The sequence below is a fragment of the Salmo trutta genome, unplaced genomic scaffold (assembly GCF_901001165.1).
Source record: "Salmo trutta unplaced genomic scaffold, fSalTru1.1, whole genome shotgun sequence".
Lineage (NCBI taxonomy): Eukaryota > Metazoa > Chordata > Actinopteri > Salmoniformes > Salmonidae > Salmo > Salmo trutta.
Window position 1 is genome coordinate 195,212 of NW_021822178.1, and position 20,263 is coordinate 215,474.

Genomic DNA, 20,263 nt, shown 5'->3' on the forward strand with positions numbered 1-20,263 from the left:
CTTTCCAACTGACTAGGTATCCCCCTTCCTTTCCAACTGACTAGGTACCCCCCCTTTCCTTTCCAACTGACTAGGTATCCCCCCTTTCCAACTGACTAGGTATCCCCCTTTCCTTTCCAACTGACTAGGTATCCCCCTTTCCAACTGACTAGGTATCCCCCCTTTCCTTTCCAACTGACTAGGTATCCCCCTTTCCTTTCCAACTGACTAGGTATCCCCCCTTTCCAACTGACTAGGTATCCCCCCTTTCCAACTGACTAGGTATCCCCCCTTTCCAACTGACTAGGTATCCCCCTTTCCTTTCCAACTGACTAGGTATCCCCCTTTCCAACTGACTAGGTATCCCCCCTTTCCCTTTCCAACTGACTAGGTATCCCCCTTTCCAACTGACTAGGTATCCCCCCTTTCCAACTGACTAGGTATCCCCTTTCCTTTCCAACTGACTAGGTATCCCCCCTTTCCTTTCCAACTGACTAGGTATCCCCCTTTCCTTTCCAACTGACTAGGTACCCCCTTTCCTTTCCAACTGACTAGGTATCCCCCCCTTTCCTTTCCAACTGACTAGGTATCCCCCTTTCCTTTCCAACTGACTAGGTATCCCCCTTTCCAACTGACTAGGTATCCCCCTTTCCAACTGACTAGGTATCCCCCTTTCCAACTGACTAGGTATCCCCCTTTCCAACTGACTAGGTATCCCCCTTTCCTTTCCAACTGACTAGGTATCCCCCCTTCCCAACTGACTAGGTACCCCCCTTTCCTTTCCAACTGACTAGGTATCCCCCCTTCCCAACTGACTAGGTATCCCCCTTTCCAACTGACTAGGTATCCCCCCTTTCCTTTCCAACTGACTAGGTATCCCCCTTTCCAACTGACTAGGTACCCCCCCTTTCCTTTCCAACTGACTAGGTATCCCCCTTTCCAACTGACTAGGTATCCCCCCTTTCCAACTGACTAGGTACCCCCCTTTCCTTTCCAACTGACTAGGTATCCCCCTTCCAACTGACTAGGTATCCCCCCTTTCCCTTTCCAACTGACTAGGTATCCCCCTTTCCCTTTCCAACTGACTAGGTACCCCCCTTTCCTTTCCAACTGACTAGGTATCCCCCCTTTCCAACTGACTAGGTACCCCCCTTTCCAACTGACTAGGTATCCCCCTTTCCAACTGACTAGGTATCCCCCTTTCCTTTCCACTGACTAGGTATCCCCCCTTTCCAACTGACTAGGTATCCCCCCTTCCTTTCCAACTGACTAGGTATCCCCCCTTTCCTTTCCAACTGACTAGGTATCCCCCTTCCCACAACTGACTAGGTATCCCCCCTTTCCAACTGACTAGGTATCCCCCTTTCCAACTGACTAGGTATCCCACCTTTCCTTTCCAACTGACTAGGTATCCCCCCTTTCCTTTCCAACTGAATAGGTATCCCCCCTTCCCAACTGACTAGGTATCCCCCCTTTCCAACTGACTAGGTATCCCCCTTTCCAACTGACTAGGTATCCCCTTTCCTTTCCAACTGACTAGGTATCCCCTTTCCTTTCCAACTGACTAGGTATCCCCCTTTCCTTTCCAACTGACTAGGTATCCCCCTTTCCTATCCAACTGACTAGGTATCCCCCTTTCCAACTGACTAGGTATCCCCTTTTCCTTTCCAACTGACTAGGTATCCCCCCTTCCCAACTGACTAGGTATCCCCCTTTCCAACTGACTAGGTATCCCCCTTTCCTTTCCAACTGACTAGGTATCCCCCTTTCCAACTGACTAGGTCCCCCCTTTCCTTTCCAACTGACTAGGTATCCCCCTTTCCAACTGACTAGGTATCCCCCCTTTCCTTTCCAACTGACTAGGTATCCCCCTTTCCAACTGACTAGGTATCCCCCCTTTCCAACTGACTAGGTATCCCCCCTTTCCTTTCCAACTGACTAGGTATCACCCTTTCCAACTGACTAGGTATCCCCCCTTTCCCTTTCCAACTGACTAGGTATCCCCCTTTCCTTTCCAACTGACTAGGTATCCCCCCTTTCCTTTCCAACTGACTAGGTATCCCCCCTTTCCCTTTCCAACTGACTAGGTACCCCCCTTTCCTTTCCAACTGACTAGGTACCCCCCTTTCCTTTCCAACTGACTAGGTATCCCCCCTTTCCTTTCCAACTGACTAGGTATCCCCCCTTTCCAACTGACTAGGTATCCCCCCTTTCCTTTCCAACTGACTAGGTATCCCCCCTTTCCTTTCCAACTGACTAGGTATCCCCCTTTCCAACTGACTAGGTATCCCCCCTTCCAACTGACTAGGTATCCCCCTTTCCTTTCCAACTGACTAGGTATCCCCCCTTTCCAACTGACTAGGTATCCCCCTTTCCTTTCCAACTGACTAGGTACCCCCTTTCCAACTGACTAGGTATCCCCCTTTCCAACTGACTAGGTATCCCCCTTTCCTTCCAACGACTAGGTATCCCCCCTTTCCACGACTAGGTACCCCCCTTTCCAACTGACTAGGTACCCCCCTTTCCAACTGACTAGGTATCCCCCTTTCCTTTCCAACTGACTAGGTATCCCCCTTTCCAACTGACTAGGTATCCCCCTTTCCAACTGACTAGGTATCCCCCTTTCCTTTCCAACTGACTAGGTATCCCCCCTTTCCCAACTGACTAGGTATCCCCCCTTTCCTTTCCAACTGACTAGGTATCCCCCCTTTCCAACTGACTAGGTATCCCCCCTTTCCTTTCCAACTGACTAGGTATCCCCCCTTTCCAACTGACTAGGTATCCCCCCTTTCCTTTCCAACTGACTAGGTATCCCCCCTTTCCTTTCCAACTGACTAGGTATCCCCCCCCCCTTTCCCTAACAGAAGAAAACTTCAAACAGGGAGGGACTAACTGACCTTGTCCAATAAGAAACACTCATTTTAGTTTTGCTAGTGGGTCCTAACGAGTACAACCCCTTTAGCAGAAGCAACAGGAAGCACAATTACTACACCCCAACAGGAAATGATGTAGTAGCCTCACCTTTGAACTTGTGGAAGACGGCCCAGAGCTCAGCGATGTCCGTAGCGAAGGTGATATCTGTGTCCAGGACGATGACTTTCTGCAGGTCTGGAGGTAAGGTCTTGGTGAGCACCAGCTTCATCAGACCGTAGATACCTGAGTAATGCTTGTTGGGGATCCACGACACCTCAGCCTGACAGAAGAGAAGGAGGTAGAGGGTGGTATTAACACACACGAACCAGACAGTCTTGTTGAGGAACCACGACACCTCAGGTATTAACACACACGAACCAGACAGTCTTGTTGAGGAACCACGACACCTCAGGTATTAACACACACGAACCAGACAGTCTTGTTGAGGAACCATGACACCTCAGGTATTAACACACACGAACCAGACAGTCTTGTTGAGGAACCATGACACCTCAGGTATTAACACACACGAACCAGACAGTCTTGTTGAGGAACCATGACACCTCAGGTATTAACACACACGAACAAGACAGTCTTGTTGAGGAACCATGACACCTCAGGTATTAACACACACGAAACCAGACAGTCTTGTTGAGGAACCATGACACCTCAGGTATTAACACACACGAACCAGACAGTCTTGTTGAGGAACCATGACACCTCAGGTATTAACACACACGAACCAGACAGTCTTGTTGAGGAACCATGACACCTCAGGTATTAACACACACGAAACCAGACAGTCTTGTTGAGGAACCATGACACCTCAGGTATTAACACACACGAACCAGACAGTCTTGTTGAGGAACCATGACACCTCAGGTATTAACAGACACGAACCAGACAGTCTTGTTGAGGACAGAGGATGAGGATGTGAATGTTTGAGGAGATCAGTTGGAGAAAGACGAAGGTGCAGAAGTTGTTTTGGGAAGTGAGCTGTAGACGTGTGTGTCTCACCTTGAGTTCGTCTGCGTCGTAGAAGTCCACCCTGACAGCAGGGACCATCCAGGTGTGGAACAGAGACGCTAGAATCTGCTGGGCAGTAGAGTCTGTTATGATGTGGAAGTGGAGAGGGTTTCGCCTGCAAAAAACACAAACACACACACACACACACACACACACACACACACACACACACACACACACACACACACACACACACACACAAAAGGAGGGAGGGAGAAGGTGAGACTCAGAGCATAAGTGCAATACTTTGAAGTAGAAATGGAAATCAACATGAAACCCTCTGGATATAAACACACAGAACAACATGAAACCCTCTGGATATAAACACACAGAACAACATGAAACCTTCTGGATATAAACACACAGAACAACATGAAACCCTCTGGATATAAACACACAGAACAACATGAAACCTTCTGGATATAAACACACAGAACAACATGAAACCCTCTGGATATAAACACACAGAACAACATGAAACCCTCTGGATATAAACACACAGAACAACATGAAACCCTCTGGATATAAACACACAGAACAACATGAAACCCTCTGGATATGAACACACAGAACAACATGTCAGTTAGGGAGATTATACACAGTAATTCTACCTAATAACTACTGGCTGCATACAGCACTGTGATGGAGAGGAAATGGTCTGTTTCAATCTGTGTTCAAACACAGTTTCTCTGATTCAATCAAAGGAACACTAAACACGTCTATAAACATGATAAATATGCTGCTCGCAGTCACATAACATGTTATTAACATGATAAATATGCTGCTCAGATAACACGTCTACAAGTCTGACAGTCTGTGTATTGAGCTGTGAGAGAGGGGGAAACACGCACGCACACACACACACACACACACACACACACACACACACACACACACACACACACACACAAACACACAAACACACAGGACAGGGAGCTCTCTACACCAACATGAGATTAATTTGTATTAGCAGAAATGGACCAGGAAGGGGACTACTTTGTCTCTGATCCAACACGCTGCCAGGGCCTGAGAAGAACATCAGGTTGTGACAGGCCATCAGTAGGTGTTTCCTCTGGTTCTGATGAGGTTCTGTTGAGGTTCTGTTGAGGTTCTGTTGAGGGCATCAGTAGGTGTTTCCTCTGGTTCTGATGAGGTTCTGTTGAGGTTCTGTTGAGGTTCTGTTGAGGCCATCAGTAGGTGTTTCCTCTGGTTCTGTTGAGGTTCTGTTGAGGCCATCAGTAGGTGTTTCCTCTGGTTCTGATGAGGTTCTGTTGAGGCCATCAGTAGGTATTTCCTCTGGTTCTGATGAGGTTCTGTTGAGGCCATCAGTAGGTGTTTCCTCTGGTTCTGTTGAGGTTCTGTTGAGGTTCTGTTGAGGCCATCAGTAGGTATTTCCTCTGGTTCTGATGAGGTTCTGTTGAGGGCATCAGTAGATGTTTCCTCTGGTTCTGTTGAGGTTCTGTTGAGGTTCTGTTGAGGTTCTGTTGAGGGCATCAGTAGGTGATTCCTCTGGTTCTGTTGAGGTTCTGTTGAGGGCATCAGTAGATGTTTCCTCTGGTTCTGATGAGGTTCTGTTGAGGGTATCAGTAGATGTTTCCTCTGGTTCTGTTGAGGTTCTGTTGAGAGAATCAGTAGGTGTTTCCTCTGGTTCTGTTGAGGTTCTGTTGAGAGAATCAGTAGGTGTTTCCTCTGGTTCTGTTGAGGTTCTGTTGAGGTTCTGTTGAGGGCATCAGTAGGTGTTTCCTCTGGTTCTGTTGAGGTTCTGTTGAGGGCATCAGTAGGTGTTTCCTCTGGTTCTGTTGAGGTTCTGTTGAGGCCATCAGTAGATGTTTCCTCTGGTTCTGTTGAGGTTCTGTTGAGGGTATCAGTAGATGTTTCCTCTGGTTCTGATGAGGTTCTGTTGAGGGCATCAGTAGATGTTTCCTCTGGTTCTGTTGAGGTTCTGTTGAGAGAATCAGTAGGTGTTTCCTCTGGTTCTGTTGAGGTTCTGTTGAGGGCATCAGTAGGTGTTTCCTCTGGTTCTGATGAGGTTCTGTTGAGGGCATCAGTAGATGTTTCCTCTGGTTCTGTTGAGGGAATCACAACCAGTGTTTGGTCTTGCCTCGGTCTCTGCTCTGGGCTGTCAGACAGAATCACAGCCAGGGTTTGGTCTTGCCTCGGGTCTCTGAGCTGTCAGACAGAATCACAGCCAGGGTTTGGTCTTGCCTCGGGTCTCTGCTCTGGGCTGTCAGACAGAATCACAGCCAGGGTTTGGTCTTGCCTCGGGTCTCTGCTCTGGGCTGTCAGACAGAATCACAGCCAGGGTTTGGCCTTGCCTCGGGTCTCTGCTCTGAGCTGCCAGACAGAATCACAGCCAGGGTTTGGCCTTGCCTCGGGTCTCTGCTCTGAGCTGCCAGACAGAATCACAGCCAGGGTTTGGTCTTGCCTCGGGTCTCTGCTCTGGGCTGCCAGACAGAATCACAGCCAGGGTTTGGTCTTGCCTCGGTCTCTGCTCTGGGCTGTCAGACAGAATCACAGCCAGGGTTTGGTCTTGCCTCGGTCTCTGCTCTGGGCTGTCAGACAGAATCACAGCCAGGGTTTGGTCTTGCCTCGGGTCTCTGCTCTGGGCTGTCAGACAGAATGACAGCCAGGGTTTGGTCTTGCCTCGGGTCTCTGAGCTGTCAGACAGAATCACAGCCAGGGTTTGGTCTTGCCTCGGGTCTCTGCTCTGAGCTGTCAGACAGAACCACAGCCCTGGTGGGTAATAAATGCTGTCATATAAAACTGAACAGATGCGAGGTCTAGACCCAAGATGACATTCACCAGGGATGACAGGAAAAACTCCTCGTCTATAATCGATTCCATTCAGAATATTCTTCAAAAAAGAGACTGTGTATTTTTCTGGGGTGAAATATCTGACTTGGCTCTGAACACTGGACGTTGCTATGACATAGTGGATGACATGAATTATTAACCTGAACAATCTGATCCACACAGAATAACAATGTGTCTGATCCACAGAATAACAATGTGTCTGATCCACACAGAATAACAATGTGTCTGATCCACAGAATAACAATGTGTCTGATCCGCAGAATAACAATGTGTCTGATCCGCAGAATAACAATGTGTCTGATCCGCAGAATAACAATGTGTCTGATCCGCAGAATAACAATGTGTCTGATCCACAGAATAACAATGTGTCTGATCCACAGAATAACAATGTGTCTGATCCGCAGAATAACAATGTGTCTGATCCGCAGAATAACAATGTGTCTGATCCACAGAATAACAATGTGTCTGATCCACAGAATAACAATGTGTCTGATCCACACAGAATAACAATGTGTCTGATCCACACAGAATAACAATGTGTCTGATCCACACAGAATAACAATGTGTCTGATCCACAGAATAACAATGTGTCTGATCCACAGAATAACAATGTGTCTGATCCACAGAATAACAATGTGTCTGATCCACAGAATAACAATGTGTCTGATCCACACAGAATAACAATGTGTCTGATCCACAGAATAACAATGTGTCTGATCTACAGAATAACAATGTGTCTGATCCACACAGAATAACAATGTGTCTGATCCACACAGAATAACAATGTGTCTGATCCACACAGAATAACAATGTGTCTGATCCACACAGAATAACAATGTGTCTGATCCACAGAATAACAATGTGTCTGATCCACACAGAATAACAATGTGTCTGATCCACAGAATAACAATGTGTCTGATCCACAGAATAACAATGTGTCTGATCCACACAGAATAACAATCTGTCTGATCCACAGAATAACAATGTGTATGATCCACACAGAATAACAATGTGTCTGATCCGCAGAATAACAATGTGTCTGATCCACAGAATAACAATGTGTCTGATCCACACAGAATAACAATGTGTCTGATCTACAGAATAACAATGTGTCTGATCCACAGAATAACAATGTGTCTGATCCACACAGAATAACAATGTGCCTGATCCACAGAATAACAATCTGTCTGATCCACAGAATAACAATGTGTCTGATCTACAGAATAACAATGTGTCTGATCCACACAGAATAACAATGTGTCTGATCCACACAGAATAACAATGTGTCTGATCCACACAGAATAACAATGTGTCTGATCCACACAGAATAACAATGTGTCTGATCCACAGAATAACAATGTGTCTGATCCACACAGAATAACAATGTGTCTGATCCACACAGAATAACAATGTGTCTGATCCACAGAATAACAATGTGTCTGATCCACACATCCACAGAATAACAATGTGTCTGATCCACAGAATAACAATGTGTCTGATCCACACAGAATAACAATGTGTCTGATCTACAGAATAACAATGTGTCTGATCCACACAGAATAACAATGTGTCTGATCCACACAGAATAACAATGTGTCTGATCCACACAGAATAACAATGTGTCTGATCCACACAGAATAACAATGTGTCTGATCCACACAGAATAACAATGTGTCTGATCCACACAGAATAACAATGTGTCTGATCCACAGAATAACAATGTGTCTGATCCACAGAATAACAATGTGTCTGATCCACACAGAAAAACAATGTGTCTGATCCACACAGAATAACAATGTGTCTGATCCACAGAATAACAATGTGTCTGATCCACACAGAATAACAATGTGTCTGATCCACAGAATAACAATGTGTCTGATCCACAGAATAACAATTTGTCTGATCTACAGAATAACAATGTGTCTGATCTACAGAATAACAATGTGTCTGATCTACAGAATAACAATGTGTCTGATCCACAGAATAACAATGTGTCTGATCCACAGAATAACAATGTGTCTGATCCACACAGAATAACAATGTGTCTGATCCACAGAATCAGTTACGCAGGTACTTTCCCGAAACGGACGACACCCGAATCATAACTAACGTAAGTACTCTAACTCATACATCGAACTGTAGAACCCAGTTCCTACATTTGAACATAAAAATTGTTTTTAATCAAACAAAATTGTTTTACATTTTAATCCTGGGACTCTCAGGATGACAAATCAGATCAAGATTACTGAATGTAAGTACATTATTTAGATTGCTGAATGTAAGTACATTATTTAGATTGCTGAATGTAAGTACATTATTTAGATTACTGAATGTAAGTACATTATTTAGATTACTGAATGTAAGTACATTATTTAGATTACTGAATGTAAGTACATTATTTAGATTACTGAATGTAAGTACATTATTTAGATTACTGAATGTAAGTACATTATTTAGATTACTGAATGTAAGTACATTATTTAGATTTCTGAATGTAAGTACATTATTTAGATTACTGAATGTAAGTACATTATTTAGATTACTGAATGTAAGTACATTATTTACCTTCAGAGCTGATCGTATCAAACCAGTTTCCATGATAAAAGTGTTTTGTTGTTGTGCACTCTCCTCAAACAATAGCATGGTACTTTTTCACTGTAATAGTTACTGTTAATTGGACACTTCAGTTAGATTAACAAGAATTTAAGCTTTCTGGCCATATAAGACATGTCTATGTCCCGGGAAAGTTGGCTGTAGTATACAACGTCATTATAGTCACGTTAGCAACAACCGTACCGGTTTAGGGACACCCATCCCGAGGAGGTCAACGTAGAAGTGTTTAGCAATGTATTCTGTTCTTATTTACGATTAAAAAAAAATCACTCACACACACACACACACACACACACACACACACACACACACACAGCTAGGGGGTTCACTGAGGTGGTGGCGTTGCCATGCAACCGAGAGTAGGCGGCAGCATATTCAGTCTGCTGAGAGAGGAGGGCTGCAGACAGGCCCAGCTGTGTGTGTACCTACCTACTGTGTGCGTACCTACCTACTGTGTGTGTACCTACCTACTGTGTGTGTATCTACCTACTGTGTGTGTACCTACCTACGGTGTGTGTACCTACCTACCGTGTGTGTACCTACCTACTGTGTGTGTACCTACCTACTGTGTGTGTGCCTACCTACTGTGTGTGTACCGACCTACTGTGTGTGTACCGACCTACTGTGTGTGTACCGACCTACTGTGTGTGTACCGACCTACTGTGTGCCTACCTACCTGTGAAAAAGGACTGACTTGACGAGTGTCACCACGTCACGACTGGCGTTGTAACCGGCACACACGATGGCCACGTGAATGGTCTGAGAGGAGAGAGAGAGACAGAACGGGGGAGACAGACAGAGATCGAGGTAGAGAGAGAGAGACAGAGAGAGAGAGAGACAGCGGGGGAGAGAGACAGCGGGGGAGACAGAGAGAGATCGAGGTAGAGAGAGCGAGACAGTGGGAGAGAGAGAGAGGGAGAGAGACAGAGAGAGAGAGAGAGACAGAGCGAGAGAGAGAGAGAGAGCGGGAGAGAGAGAGAGAGACAGAGAGAGAGAAAGAGAGAGACAGTGGGAGAGAGAGAGAGAGAGCGGGAGAGAGAGAGAGAGAGAGAGAGACAGGGAGAGAGAGAGAGAGAGAGAGAGAGCGAGAGAGAGAGAGAGAGAGAGAGAGCGGGAGAGAGAGAGCGGGAGAGAGAGACGGAGAGAGAGAGTGGGAGAGAGATCGAGGGAGAGAGAGAGAGAGACAGAGAGAGAGACAGAGAGAGGTAGAGAGACAGAGAGGGATCGAGACAGAGAGAGATAGAAAGAGAGGGAGAGAGAGAGAGAGGGGAAAGAACATTATTTTCCACAAAGTCCAACATGATTTGTACTCTGCTTGTAGCACTAACAGAACCCCCTTATCACATGTCTCTGAACACTAAGCACCATTTAGTTTAGGTAATTATTTCAGAGGGAATAGTCTTTATCCCACATCAAGACTAAATCTCACATTATAATCCACTATAGCAGCACCAGGGGAAGAATACAGTATGTGAATTTACCAATAACTAGATCAAGCCCAGGGTTATTCATCTACTGCCCTCTAGGGACCAATCAGTCTAGGAAAGTTCAACGTTAGCACGAGGCTAAAGCCCTTTATACATGGGGGCGGCAGGGTAGCCTAGTGGTTAGAGCGTAAAGTGTGGATAACGAGGGAGGGACAGAGGGAGGAAGTGTGGATAACGAGGGAGGGACAGAGTGAGGAAGTGTGGATAACGAGGGAGGGACAGAGTGAGAAAGTGTGGATAACGAGGCAGGGACAGAGTGAGAAAGTGTGGATAACGAGGGAGGAACAGAGTGAGAAAGTGTGGATAACGAGGGAGGGACAGAGTGAGGAAGTGTGGATAACGAGGGAGGGGCAGAGTGAGGAAGTGTGGATAACGAGGGAGGGGCAGAGTGAGGAAGTGTGGATAACGAGGGAGGGGCAGAGTGAGGAAGTGTGGATAACGAGGGAGGGACAGAGGGAGGAAGTGTGGATAACGAGGGAGGGGCAGAGTGAGGAAGTGTGGATAACGAGGGAGGGACAGAGTGAGGAAGTGTGGATAACTAGGGAGGGACAGAGTGAGGAAGTGTGGATAACGAGGGAGGGGCAGAGTGAGGAAGTGTGGATAACGAGGGAGGGTCAGAGTGAGGAAGTGTGGATAACGAGGGAGGGACAGAGTGAGGAAGTGTGGATAACTAGGGAGGGACAGAGGGAGGAAGTGTGGATAACGAGGGAGGGACAGAGTGAGGAAGTGTGGATAACGAGGGAGGGTCAGAGTGAGGAAGTGTGGATAACGAGGGAGGGTCAGAGTGAGGAAGTGTGGATAACTAGGGAGGGACAGAGTGAGAAAGTGTGGATAACGAGGGAGAGACAGAGTGAGGAAGTGTAAAATAAAAAAACATTTGATCACAGTATTGTATTGACCGTTAGTTTCAGGACTGATTCCTGACTGAGTGTTGTCCTCAATGTTATTGTCTTGACTGCCGATGAAGATTTCAACTAAAGTGCATTACAGGTTGCTTGGGAAATACAAGGATATTTCTCTAAAAAAGGAGTCGAATCATTAGTAGGAAAACCTTTTTGTCATCATTGTGATGAGGCCAGATTGACTTTAGACGCAGTATAACGTTAGCCAGCTAACTGAGATCGAGGGGACAACAGTAACGTAGCTAGCTAACGTTAGCATCGTTAGCTATTTTTAACAAACATCGCTAGCTAATGACAACACTACAGTCTCTCTAAAGTACATTTTAAAGAATCACAATGACGGCAAAGTTGTTTCCGATTAATTATTGGTCTACTTGCCTAAATGTCAACATGTTTCCAGGCCACTGTAGTGTCATTTACATCAAACAGTCATAATCCCTGTTCATAATGACTGGGCATCTGTCTGCCGTTGGGCATCAATATGCTGCGGAGTCTGTTGAACGGTAATAACAACGGTAACGACGCGACCGAGTGACTGAGGACCAACAAACACATCAACGGGGAGTCGAAATGCACATCACTGCTCCTGTTGTCCTGTTGAGTTGAATTGGAAGATTCATATATTTGGCAACCTTATATGACTCCTAAATGACTCCTAAGTGACTCTTATTTGACTCTTATCTGACTCCTATATGACTCCTAAATGACTCCTAAATGACTCTTAAATGACTCCTATATGACTCTTATATGACTCCTAAATGACTCTTATCTGACTCCTAAATGACTCTTATCTGACTCCTATATGAATCCTACTGAAGTCCATTTCAGTCTCTTCTACTGATGTGAAGGAAGAGTTTCTACAGCCTGTTCCAGCATCTCTTCTCTCTTCTCAAATCCTTTCTTCTGTCTCTCCTCTCTCCTCAAATAATGTATTCTCTAAATGCCTGTAGTAGGGTATCGCCCAATCAGAGGGTTGTTGTAAAGCTTTGAAAAGGAGTGACTCAGACAGGGTCCTCATAGTCTCATCTCATCTCTCAAATAAATAAAAAAATCTCTGGTCCTTCTCTACAAACGCTCACTGTTAGTTCATTATCTATGGCCTTCTCAACAAACGCTCACTGTTAGTTCATTATCTATGGTCTTCACTACAAACACACACTGTTAGTTCATTATCTATGGCCTTCTCAACAAACGCTCACTGTTAGTTCATTATCTATGGCCTTCTCTAGAAACACACACTGTTAGTTCATTATCTATGGCCTTCTCTAGAAACACACACTGTTAGTTCATTATCTATGGCCTTCTCTACAAACGCTCACTGTTAGTTCATTATCTATGGCCTTCTCTAGAAACACACACTGTTAGTTCATTATCTATGGCCTTCTCTAGAAACACACACTGTTAGTTCATTATCTATGGTCTTCACTACAAACACACACTGTTAGTTCATTATCTATGGCCTTCTCAACAAACGCTCACTGTTAGTTCATTATCTATGGCCTTCTCTACAAACGCTCACTGTTAGTTCATTATCTATGGCCTTCTCTAGAAACACACACTGTTAGCTCATTATCTATGGCCTTCTCTAGAAACACACACTGTTAGTTCATTATCTATGGCCTTCTCTAGAAACGCTCACTGTTAGTTCATTATCTATGGCCTTCTCTAGAAACACACACTGTTAGTTCATTATCTATGGTCTTCACTACAAACACACACTGTTAGCACATTATCTATGGCCTTCTCTAGAAACACACACTGTTAGTTCATTATCTATGATCTTCACTACAAAAACACAATGTTAGCACATTATCTATGGTCTTCACTACAAACACACACTGTTAGCACATTATCTATGGTCTTCACTACAAACACACACTGTTAGCACATTATCTATGGTCTTCACTACAAACACACACTGTTAGCACATTATCTATGGTCTTCACTACAAACACACACTGTTAGCACATTATCTATGGTCTTCACTACAAACACACATTGTTAGCACATTATCTATGGTTTTCACTAGAAACACACACTGTTAGCACATTATCTATGGTCTTCACTACAAACACACAATGTTAGCCTGTTAGCACATTATCTATGGTCTTCACTAGAAACACACACTGTTAGCACATTATCTATGGTCTTCACTAGAAACACACACTGTTAGCACATTATCTATAATCTTCACTACAAACACACACTGTTAGCCTGTTAGCACATTATCTATAATCTTCACTACAAACACACAATGTTAGCACATTATCTATGGTCTTCACTACAAACACACAATGTTAGCCTGTTAGTCCATTATCTATAATCTTCTCTACAAACACAGACAGTGGTCACAGACAGTAGAGATGGGCCAATAAGGACTGCTCAAAGCATAGTGTAGCTGGTAATACCCATCATGCCCTTTGTCAGAGCCTTGATAGTGATGAAAGTGTCTGAAATGGGTATAATGTATGCATTTTACATTTTAGTCATTTAGCAGACGCTCTTATCCAGAGCGACTTACAGTAGTGAATGCATACATTCACTACAACAGAGGGCATATTGAAGAGGTTTACCGTAACATCACAGCATGAAGACCCTCCAACAAACCTGCTGTTAGAATGACCTCTGACAGAGACACTTAATGAGCGTAGCCATAATATCATAACATTTAATATGACCAGGCTTTAATATGACCAGGCTTTAATATGACCAGGCTTTAATATGACCAGGCTTTAATATGACCAGGCTTTAATATGACCAGACCTTCAATATGACCAGGCTTTAATATGACCAGGCTTTAATACAACCAGACCTTCAATATGACCAGGCTTTAATATGACCAGATCTTCAATACGACCAGGCTTTAATATGACCAGGCTTTAATACAACCAGACCTTCAATATGACCAGGCTTTAATATGACCAGATCTTTAATATGACCAGGCTTTAATACGACCAGGCTTTAATATGACCAGGCTGTAATACAACCAGACCTTCAATATGACCAGGCTTTAATATGATCAGGCTTTAATATGACCAGATCTTCAATATGACCAGGCTTTAATACAACCAGACCTTCAATATGACCAGGCTTTAATATGACCAGGCTTTAATACAACCAGACCTTCAATATGACCAGGCTTTAATATGACCAGGCTTTAATACGACCAGATCTTTAATATGACCAGGCTTTAATACGACCAGGCTTTAATATGACCAGGCTTTAATATGACCAGGCTTTAATATGACCAGGCTTTAATATGACCAGGCTGTAATATGACCAGGCTTTAATATGAACAGGCTTTAATATGACCAGGCTGTAATACGACCAGGCTTTAATATGACCAGGCTTTAATATGACCAGGCTTTAATATGACCAGGCTTTAATACGACCAGGCTTTAATACGACCAGGCTTTAATACGACCAGGCTTTAATACGACCAGGCTTTAATATGACCAGGCTTTAATACGACCAGGCTTTAATACGACCAGGCTTTAATATGACCAGGCTTTAATATGACCAGGCTGTAATACAACCAGGCTTTAATACGACCAGGCTTTAATACGACCAGGCTTTAATATGACCAGGCTTTAATATGACCAGGCTTTAATACGACCAGGCTTTAATATGACCAGGCTTTAATATGACCAGGTTTTAATACGACCAGGCTTTTATCTGACCAGGCTTTCATACGACCAGACCTTCAATACGACCAGGCTTTAATACGACCAGGCTTTAATATGACCAGGCTTTAATACGACCAGGCTTTAATATGACCAGGCTTTAATATGACCAGGCTTTAATACGACCAGGCTTTTATCTGACCAGGCTTTCATACGACCAGACCTTCAATATGACCAGATCTTTAATATGACCAGGCTTTAATATGACCAGGCTTTAATATGACCAGGCTGTAATACAACCAGACCTTCAATATGACCAGGCTTTAATATGACCAGGCTTTAATACGACCAGATCTTTAATATGACCAGGCTTTAATACGACCAGGCTTTAATATGACCAGGCTGTAATACAACCAGGCTGTTGCTCAGGCCCTGAAGCCAGGATATGCATATAATTGGTACCATTGGAAAGAAAACACTTTGGCGTTTGTAGAAATGTTAAAATAATGCAGGAGAATATAACACAATAGATATGGTAGGAGAAAATCCAAAGAAAAACCAACCAGAATTTTTTTGAGAGACCATGCTCTTACAATGGAAGGTATAAGGGCATACTGGAAATTAGCTCCCTGGGTGCAATTCCTATGGCTTCCACAGGGTGTCAGCAGCAGTCTATGTTCAAGGTTTCAGGCTTGTAACTTCAAAAACGAAGAATAAATAACAGTTTTAGTACAGGGACACAGTCTTGGAAATTCGTTGAAGAAAGGACGTACCTGCTTAAATCGGTATTCTTTTGAACATACTTCTTTCCGGAATAAATATTATAGTTTGATTACATTTTAGGGTATCTGAGGAGTAAATAGAAATGTATTTTGACTTGTTGAAACAAAGTTCAGGGGTAGATTTTCGGATTCCTTTCTCTGCATGTTGAACGAGTGGATTACTCAAATCGATGGCGCCAACTAAACTGACTTTTTGGGATATTTAAAACATTTTTTTTTTTTAAATTTCACCTTTATTTAACCAGGTAGGCTAGTTGAGAACAAATTCTCATTTACAACTGCGACCTGGCCAAGATAAAGCAAAGCAGCAGAGAGAACAGTCTATGACTTGGGTGACTGAAGTCTTTGACAATTTTTCCAACACTGACCAGTATGAAAATGTATGCACTCACTACTATAAGTTGTCTCTGGTAAATGACTAAATAAAAATAAAAAAGTAGATTACTTTATATATCAAATAGAAAATAGAAAAGGTGTGTTAGATGTCTGGATGACCTTAGGTGTAGGCATAAAGCGAATGGACTACATGCAGTGCTGAAGGTTACATTACTGGCTGGTAGAGAATCAATACCCATGTGCACAGCACTGTCAGGATCAACTGTAGGAGAGGCAAACCCACATTATTACTCTGTTGCCCACTGCAGCCACAGCACTGTCAGGATCAACTGTAGGAGAGGCAAACCCACATTAATACTCTGTTGCCCACTGCAGCCACAGCACTGTCAGGATCAACTGTAGGAGAGGCAAACCCACATTATTACTCTGTTGCCCACTGCAGCCACAGCACTGTCAGGATCAACTGTAGGAGAGGCAAACCCACATTATTACTCTGTTGCCCACTGCAACCACAGCACTGTCAGGATCAACTGTAGGAGAGGCAAACACCACATTAATACTCTGTTGCCCACTGCAACCACAGCACTGTCAGGATCAACTGTAGGAGAGGCAAACCCACATTATTACTCTGTTGCCCACTGCAACCACAGCACTGTCAGGATCAACTGTAGGAGAGGCAAACCCACATTATTACTCTGTTGCCCACTGCAGCCACAGCACTGTCAAGATCAGCTGTAGGAGAGGCAAACCCACATTATTACTCTGTTGCCCACTGCAGCCACAGCACTGTCAGGATCAACTGTAGGAGAGGCAAACACCACATTAATACTCTGTTGCCCACTGCAACCACAGCACTGTCAAGATCAACTGTAGGAGAGGCAAACCCACATTATTACTCTGTTGCCCACTGCAGCCACAGCACTGTCAAGATCAACTGTAGGAGAGGCAAACCCACATTATTACTCTGTTGCCCACTGCAGCCACAGCACTGTCAAGATCAACTGTAGGAGAGGCAAACCCACATTATTACTCTGTTGCCCACTGCAGCCACAGCACTGTCAAGATCAACTGTAGGAGAGGCAAACCCACATTATTACTCTGTTGCCCACTGCAGCCACAGCACTGTCAGGATCAACTGTAGGAGAGGCAAACCCACATTATTACTCTGTTGCCCACTGCAACCACAGCACTGTCAGGATCAACTGTAGGAGAGGCAAACCCACATTATTACTCTGTTGCCCACTGCAGCCACAGCACTGTCAAGATCAACTGTAGGAGAGGCAAACCCACATTAATACTCTGTTGCCCACTGCAACCACAGCACTGTCAGGATCAACTGTAGGAGAGGCAAACACCACATTAATACTCTGTTGCCCACTGCAACCACAGCACTGTCAGGATCAACTGTAGGAGAGGCAAACCCACATTAATACTCTGTTGCCCACTGCAACCACAGCACTGTCAGGATCAACTGTAGGAGAGGCAAACCCACATTATTACTCTGTTGCCCACTGCAACCACAGCACTGTCAGGATCAACTGTAGGAGAGGCAAACACACTAAACAGACCGTCTTATCTTACCTTATTACCTCCTAGTGTAACTCACCTCACACTTGTCTACCGCTGGCTGCTGCACACAGTCTGACCTGTTGCCCGAGGAGCCAGCTTTAAGCCCCGCCTCGTTGTCCCCTGTTCCCTCCTCCGAGTGAGTCTTGCTCTGGTTGCCGCGGTGATTGGCGTGACGCGGAGCAGGGCCAGCAGGGCTCCGGGGGGGGTCGGCTGAGTTCACGGCGGAGAAGCTGGTTCTCCTCTTCGACCTCACGGACCCTCAGCTCCAACGCCTCCCTAGACACACCCCCTCCCAAGGCCCCGCCCCTGGCCGTCAACGTGGACAACTGAGGCAACAGGGGTGACAGGGGGAGGGGCTTCACTGTAGACGGGGAGGAGACAGAGAAACAGGAAGTTGATTAGAACCAATAGCGCCACATTCATTAAGATAACCGAGGGCCACGTTAAATCAGCTCACTGGCCAGTTGCGGCTCGTAGGCCACGAGTTTAAGACCACTGCAATAAGCCATTCGCCTGGTCCCAGATCTGTATGTGTTCAAGCCAACTGATCTTCAGCTGGCTAAAGCTCAGGCAGAATTGGTACAAGCCTAGCAGCAGGATATCAACACTTCAGGGTATAGACTCAGCAGGATTCTCAACTTCAACTTAAACTCAACTCTTAAATCAGCTCAACTTCTCTCTGTGAATCACTGACATTGCTGGATGTGATATGAGGAAAGATGAAACCAGAGCACTACGACTGCAGAAGAAGCACTTCAGACAAGGAGTAATGTCACTGATTAGTGTTTAGTACATCTATCCGCCTAGCATCAGTGATTAGTATATATATCAGCCTAGCATCAGTGATTAGTATATATATCAGCCTAGCATCAGTGATTAGTATATATATATATATCAGCCTAGCATCAGTGATTAGTATATATATCAGCCTAGCATCAGTGTTTAGTATATATATCAGCCTAGCATCAGTGTTTAGTATATATATCAGCCTAGCATCAGTGATTAGTATATATATATATCAGCCTAGCATCAGTGATTAGTATATATATCAGCCTAGCATCAGTGATTAGTATATATATTCAGCCTAGCATCAGTGATTAGTATATATATCAGCCTAGCATCAGTGATTAGTATATATATATATATATCAGCCTAGCATCAGTGATTAGTATATATATCAGCCTAGCATCAGTGTTTAGTATATATATCAGCCTAGCATCAGTGATTAGTATATATATCAGCCTAGCATCAGTGATTAGTATATATATCAGCCTAGCATCAGTGATTAGTATATATATCAGCCTAGCATCAGTGATTAGTATATATATCAGCCTAGCATCAGTGTTAGTATATATATCAGCCTAGCATCAGTGATTAGTATATATATCAGCCTAGCATCAGTGATTAGTATATATATCAGCCTAGCATCAGTGATTAGTATATATATATATCAGCCTAGCATCAGTGATTAGTATATATATCAGCCTAGCATCAGTGTTTAGTATATATATCAGCCTAGCATCAGTGATTAGTATATATATCAGCCTAGCATCAGTGTTTAGTATATATATCAGCCTAGCATCAGTGTTTAGTATATATATCAGCCTAGCATCAGTGTTTAGTATATATATATATATATCAGCCTAGCATCAGTGATTAGTATATATATCAGCCTAGCATCAGTGTTTAGTATATATATATATATATATATATATATATATATATATCAGCCTAGCATCAGTGATTAGTATATATATCAGCCTAGCATCAGTGATTAGTATATATATCAGCCTAGCATCAGTGTTTAGTATATATATATATATATATCAGCCTAGCATCAGTGTTTAGTATATATATCAGCCTAGCATCAGTGATTAGTATATATATCAGCCTAGCATCAGTGATTAGTATATATATCAGCCTAGCATCAGTGATTAGTATATATATATATCAGCCTAGCATCAGTGTTTAGTATATATATCAGCCTAGCATCAGTGATTAGTATATATATCAGCCTAGCATCAGTGATTAGTATATATATCAGCCTAGCATCAGTGATTAGTATATATATATTTCAGCCTAGCATCAGTGATTAGTATATATATCAGCCTAGCATCAGTGTTTAGTATATATATCAGCCTAGCATCAGTGATTAGTATATATATCAGCCTAGCATCAGTGTTTAGTATATATATCAGCCTAGCATCAGTGTTTAGTAT

General features: G+C 43.8%; 1 protein-coding gene across 1 annotated transcript; it reads right to left on the reverse strand.

Annotated features, from left to right (window-relative positions):
* Positions 1 to 2,950: 2,950 nt before the first annotated feature.
* On the reverse strand, positions 2,951 to 18,553 carry LOC115180814 (LARGE xylosyl- and glucuronyltransferase 1-like). Its single transcript, XM_029742968.1, has 6 exons — positions 18,502 to 18,553; positions 18,298 to 18,405; positions 18,082 to 18,254; positions 10,022 to 10,104; positions 3,910 to 4,033; positions 2,951 to 3,172 (listed from the first exon to the last, which is right to left on the reverse strand). The coding sequence occupies exons 1-6, from the start codon at positions 18,551 to 18,553 to the stop codon at positions 2,966 to 2,968; spliced, it is 747 nt and encodes a 248-aa protein (XP_029598828.1). The 3' UTR covers positions 2,951 to 2,965.
* Positions 18,554 to 20,263: the final 1,710 nt, after the last annotated feature.